The sequence below is a fragment of the Orbicella franksi genome, chromosome 14 (assembly GCF_964199315.1).
Source record: "Orbicella franksi chromosome 14, jaOrbFran1.1, whole genome shotgun sequence".
NCBI lineage: Eukaryota > Metazoa > Cnidaria > Anthozoa > Scleractinia > Merulinidae > Orbicella > Orbicella franksi.
This window is the reverse complement of record NC_138158.1, coordinates 7,085,721-7,091,720: the sequence shown is the minus strand read 5'-3', so window position 1 is coordinate 7,091,720 and position 6,000 is coordinate 7,085,721. Positions and strand designations below refer to the sequence as shown.

General features: G+C 37.9%; 1 protein-coding gene across 1 annotated transcript in view; it reads right to left on the bottom strand.

The window, feature by feature from the left end:
- The window catches only part of LOC145468085 (glycogen debranching enzyme-like), a 34,798-nt gene that overhangs the window by 27,382 nt on the left and 1,416 nt on the right, over positions 1-6,000 (bottom strand). The window contains exons 2-6 of the mRNA XM_081451757.1: positions 4,156-4,393; positions 2,880-3,027; positions 2,313-2,468; positions 1,532-1,803; positions 795-1,016 (exon numbers count right to left, since the gene is read on the bottom strand). Coding sequence (XP_081307883.1) covers positions 795-1,016; positions 1,532-1,803; positions 2,313-2,468; positions 2,880-3,027; positions 4,156-4,393 — 1,036 coding nt within the window. The remainder of the gene's footprint in view (positions 1-794; positions 1,017-1,531; positions 1,804-2,312; positions 2,469-2,879; positions 3,028-4,155; positions 4,394-6,000) is intronic.

Below are 6,000 nucleotides of genomic sequence, written 5' to 3'. Positions count from 1 at the left end.
AAACTTAAAAAATGATCAATTGTGAGCATCCAATTGTTCAGCGTGTGGTTCTGCTATTTTTTCCAATTAAATTTTAACAAACTATACCCAACAAGCCTAACCAAGATTGCAGAAATTACATACGCAATATATCAGGGACTTTCCAAGAGATGATTGTACAAGGAATATGTCAGAAGAAAAGTCAGCAACGTGCCAGGGGTTAATTTGTGCCGAAATTTTGCCTTTGCAAGTACTCCTTCCTTCTCCCCCAGAGAAATAACGTGACTTGAGCCCACGATCCAATTGTTAAACCAGTAACTGGTCAGCGGTCAACTTTTAAAAAAAACCCGCAACCTCGATGAGCTCTAAACCAGAGCCCGCGATATTGTCACGTGATACTGGTCAGCAGATAGCAGACAGCTGTCAATTAACAATAACGTGGACGCCCAAAATATGTACGGACAGTCACATGACAACCAAAATTTTTCAGATCAATGGGTTAACAAATTTTCTAAGGTATGGGGCTCTGCTCGCGCGCCAAAGGCGCGCAGGAGCTCCGCTTAAAAGGACACCATTTTCTTGTGGGATACAGTGAGCAGTCCTGACCTGGCATGATAGCCCCATCTTGCCCACGTACAGGCATGCATGCTTGCAATTAGAATAGCTACAATTTTCTGAATCTGAGTAGAAGTAAATTTACTCCTACCCACTTTTAGAGATCATGGCATCGAAAAAGCTTTCATTTTTTACTGGGCTTTATTGATAGGCTGATAAACAAGCAAAACTTTATTTCTAACTAATGCTACAGTATTTACCGTTCTTTGTTGAACTTTTCAAGAGCTTTTGCCATATCAATGGTTCCTGAAAAGCGTTCATAAAGTGTACCAGTGGTCACCTTCAGAGGGGGCCCATCATGTTTAGATGGACCACCGACTGGTCTCTTTGCCCTCAACATGGCATTACGGAACTCATCTACTGTCTTATCTACATCCACACAGAAGAACTCCCACAGTCGCAGTTTTGGCAAGACTTGATGTCTGAAATGTATGAATAATAGAACGCTAGTTGTATAGGACTACACACAAAATAACTGGATTTAGAAACTTCCAATTGAATCATGCCTGCATCATCTTTGGTTCTCTAAAGTTCTTTCATTAGAAATATCCACTTCCACTTAATAAATTAGCACACAGATGAGATATCAGAGAGCTTCAAGCAAACCACAATGGCAACAGCAATAAGAACACGAGTGCCACAAAACAAAACGCTTAATGAGTGGAACAATGGCTGTGCTGTGCATTATAAATCTTTGTATTTTACCGTCCTCTCCAAAACAATGTGAAATGACTAAGTTCTGCATATTTTGGAGAATGCAAAGGACTGCAGCCAATTTTTTGTACATTCATTTGGAATTGAATGCTGGCGTTACACATTAAAATTTAGCTTGAGCAAGCTCCAAGACCAATAGACGCACTGAACTACAAAATTTGCATTGTCCTCAGGTTCCTTGTCGCCATTGCTTAGGCTCTCTTCTTACTGTCTGTTGACTCACCTTAAGATTTCACCCAGTCTGTGAATATGGTGTTCATTGTTCACTTCTGCTGGCAGACCATCCCTTGCCCATGACCCATCAGCCACTTGACAAGAGAAGTGCCAGAGAGCACGATCCAATAAAAATGCCGGTTTGAGATGAGGAGAGTTCTCCAAGTTGTAAGCACATTCTGGGTGATCCCACAGCCAAGGAGAATTGTTTGCTGTGTGGTTCAGTACCACGTCTACCACTGACAATACCTTCCACTTGTCCCGTATCTTGTCAAGGAGTTCCTAACAGGTTTACAAGATAATTACCTTTAGTTACTACTTGGTATTCTTGCAGAAACATAATATTATGATTTTGGAAGTGCTATATTTCATAATGACAATTTATTTTCTCAAAACAAAATAAATTTGGAGATTTTCCTTCAAAAATAAATCGTATCTACTTTTTTTGTCATGAAATAATTTTTTGCAAATTGTCAAAATATTGCTAAAAGGCAAAACTTTGATGTTGTGAAAATTTTGTATACTGAGCCATATGAAATGACAGGTTCAAAATTAGTGTTCACAACATAATCAAACTTGACAGGGGTGTATATTGTTGCCCCTCACTATATTTTTAAACTGACCAATGAAATCAAAGAAATTCTTAATTGATGAACAACTGAAACTCGGAGGACCACGTGTTTGTTAGCTTTTATTGGTTATTAAGTGTCACCCTCGTTAAATAAAGTCTCTAGTAATACTACTACTAAACCTAAAAACTAACTTCAGTATCCATAATACTTTGTTCATACCTTTACTCCATCAAATGAAGCCTTCTGCTTTCCACCAGGTGAATGAAATGAAGGATTGATGTTTAGCTGATCTGCAAGGGAATATGAAGAGTTGGACTTCCCCAGTACCTGTATTGGTGTAAAGTGAATCATGTTGTACCCAGTTTCTTTGGTCACCTAAAAAATCCAAAAAGTCACAGTATTAATACTTAAAGTTTTATTCATAGACATTATATTATCTCAAATTATTAAGCAAAATGAAGAACTCTGGGACACAATGGGGGCTCAAGTTGTGAACAACGGTGAACTACATGTACATCTACATGTAAGTACTGTATGATACTCTACATGCAGTCCAAACATAAAAGGACATACAGTGTAAGTTAGGAAATCTGGAATAGACAGTCTTCACAGACACATCGAAAATGCAAAGAAGTAGCTGTCAGTACACATTGCTAGGCTGCTCACTATCTACAACAGAATAGATAGTGATTAGCATACCCAATCAAAGAATGGCATTTATGATAGAACACTGGTAGATTTATACTAAAATAACCATATTGCAGCAGTGCTACATGAAGCACTAACCTTAAGTCGATCACTCCATTCAGTGAGGGGTCCAAGACTCTTGGACAACACAGTCTGTAAGCTCACACACTCCAGCGGTATAGTCTCTTTTTTGTTTACTCTAAGAACTGGATCCACTGTGAAATAACCTGACGTTGTTCTTTTCTCTCTAAATTATAACAAAATCATAACTTAAAACAAATATTATTAAAACACTATTGGCCATATCAGCCTCTTCTGGAAGCAAGCAATAATATTTTCATGACTGCGTCACATAAATCTCAAGACAGCATGCTGTCCTATAGAGCCAAACGATGAACCTGAGCTGCAGAATTTATGAATAAAGTCAACTATGGAACTTGATATACCATAAATCTTCGAATTACTGCCTCCCTTCAAATAAGTGCCCCTCCTATCGGCCGAAATTTAAAATAAGCGTCCCCCTCAAATAAGCAACCCCCTCTCCTCCCTCCCATTTTGTAGACAAGTAATGAGACAACAAAGAATGTATAGTTTTCGTCATGTAGTATTAGATTTGTACATTGTTTCATTTTGTGAACATGTTTAGTGAACAAATTGAACAGGTTAAGTACTAATGGTGCCACGATTTAAACTTTAGGATCAGCTTTTTTTGTCAATAAACAGCTTATGTTGGTGTTTACGTGATGTATTGAAAAAATGACCATGTCAGCCCACGATTTGGGAAAAATTAAATATGCGCCCCCTCAAATAAGCACCCCCCCCCCATCTTCTCCTAAATTTGAAATAAGTGTCCCGATTCGAGGATTTATGGTACATGTAGGTATTGCAATAACCACAACTAGCAGTAATTATTTTAAATAAAAAGGTCAGATACACGGAGCAAATGGCACTACAATTTAAAATACCTTCAAAATACAATGTACAGTGTAGTTTCAAATGGTTACATTTGAGAGTGTACAAACACCAATGCAGAACCAGTGTTCATTGCATTATTTAGCACAATGGATAACTTGATTTGACTGTTCAGTGCAATAAGTATGCAGATAAGCAATGCTGTTAAATGAAGTTGCTTTCTACCAGTTCTCACAGATGAATTTTGGAAGGGAAATAGAATACCTGTACATAGTATCTGTACCAATGGCTCATTTACATGAATAGCTCTGCACCCACAATCTTAGGATACACTCTCTTCATTGCACACAATATTTGTTAGTGGTTAACCACCCACCTCAAGTTACATAATGTAATGGGTCAAGGTTAGGAAAAAAGGCACTAAGCAGCTGCAAACATGTAAGGAGAAGATTAACATGCTTACTCTGTTTCTAGCTGTCCACCATCTTTGTAAGTAACATAGAAATGAAATGATCCAGCCCTGTGTGCTTTGATGTCAGCAAATCTGTCAGCATCATCACACTGCTGCCCAGGAAGACATGTCCACTTCAACTCATTGTACGTGTTCCTATCAAATGGTTGCCCAGACAGTGGATGGTTGCAAAATAAGTGCACTTTGTAAGGTTGTAATGAGGGGCCCAGGGTGAAGCGCAGTGTCCATCCTATGCAAAACAACATTGAGTTATCATGATGAACAGATTATATTTTGAGTTATTTTGGCCATTACCTTTAAATTGAAGTAAAACCGAAGATACTAGTTCGCTAAATTAAAGATAGACAAACATCAAAGAGATAATAATATAAACCATAAAGGGCCAAGGATGATCAAAGATGGAGTAGAAATGAGGACATTTACAAACGTAACTACTATAAGATCCTACAAAGGATCTTGACTGTATGATTCTATTGGTTCCTAAATATGAATGGGAACTTACTAGGGCTCAACGCAAATTGGATTCTGCAAAAATCCTATAGGATCCCTATTCTCCCTGCAAAGATCATCAGGTCCCTGCATATGTCCTCAAAACGCTGCGAAGATTCTTAATGGACTTTACACAGCTTGAAGGATCTTGCACTTTACACAGCTTGAAGGATCTTGCATGATCCTGAAGGATCTTTGCAGCAAGGATTTAAGAGGACCTGTTCACAAGATCTTTGCAAGATCCTACAGAGTTTTTGAGGATCACGAGAAGGATCCTATTAGACTTCCATAAGATCAACAGGTACCAACGATCATAATGCATAGCTTTAAAGACATACAGCAAGTATGTAAGTAGGGTAATCCAGGAGAGGACATATTTAATGGCCTATCCAGGGCTGTCAATAAGGGCCGTAACCCGTAACACCTGCTACAGCTGAGTATGTTTGATGGACCCTTGATGTTAAGGGTGAACTTGCCTATATATAGTTAATACAATTCACTCAAAAGGTAACAAGTTTGTTACGCACGAGAAGATCAAGGCTGCAGTTGACGCAAAACTTAATGACAGCCCTACTTATAGAACTTAAGTGTCAAGTAGGGTTTTTGCCCCTTTTCCTTTTCAGTGGATGAAACCATTACAGTTTATGCACATTCAAACCCTAGGGGACTGGGGACTAGCTCTTAATCTTGTGTTTGTATAACAGTTTACCTCTGAGTAAAGTTGTACTCTATGTCTTCATGTAGGCTCATAGATCATATTAATATCTTTATTGTTACCTCCTAGGGTTGTGTTGTCGAAAATTCATTTAAGCTAACCCATGATTTGAGAGAATTTTTATTTCAGTTTTATACCATTTGGTAAGGTTTTCTATTATTTTGCTCTTTAGTTTTGAGTTTGAATAATCTCAAACTACAAAATAATATTGTAAGCAGTGAAAAACATTTTAACACAAGAAAAACTAATACTTTGGTCAACTTTTAATCCTAGGTTAGCACTAACTGGCTTTTGGACAACCTAGCCCAGGCTACCCTAGCAATTTCCTGATACCCAATTTATTTGACTGGTTCTAAGTATTGCTATAAGAGTGTAAGTTATATATTGACCAACAAAGTCATATCTATGTAAAGGAGAACAATTCATTCTTACTAAGAGACACCCTTAAGAGGATGAGGATAGAGGAACGGTACATGGAGGAAGGAGAAATGGCCAAATAAAAAAAGAGGAGAGAAAAATGAAGTGCATAAAAATATAATGGAGAAAAGACATTTCAACACCTGTTCCTCTTCCCCCAATGGTAATATATGGCTTCTCTTTCTCCAGAAGGAAAGGGAGCTAAATTATTTGAA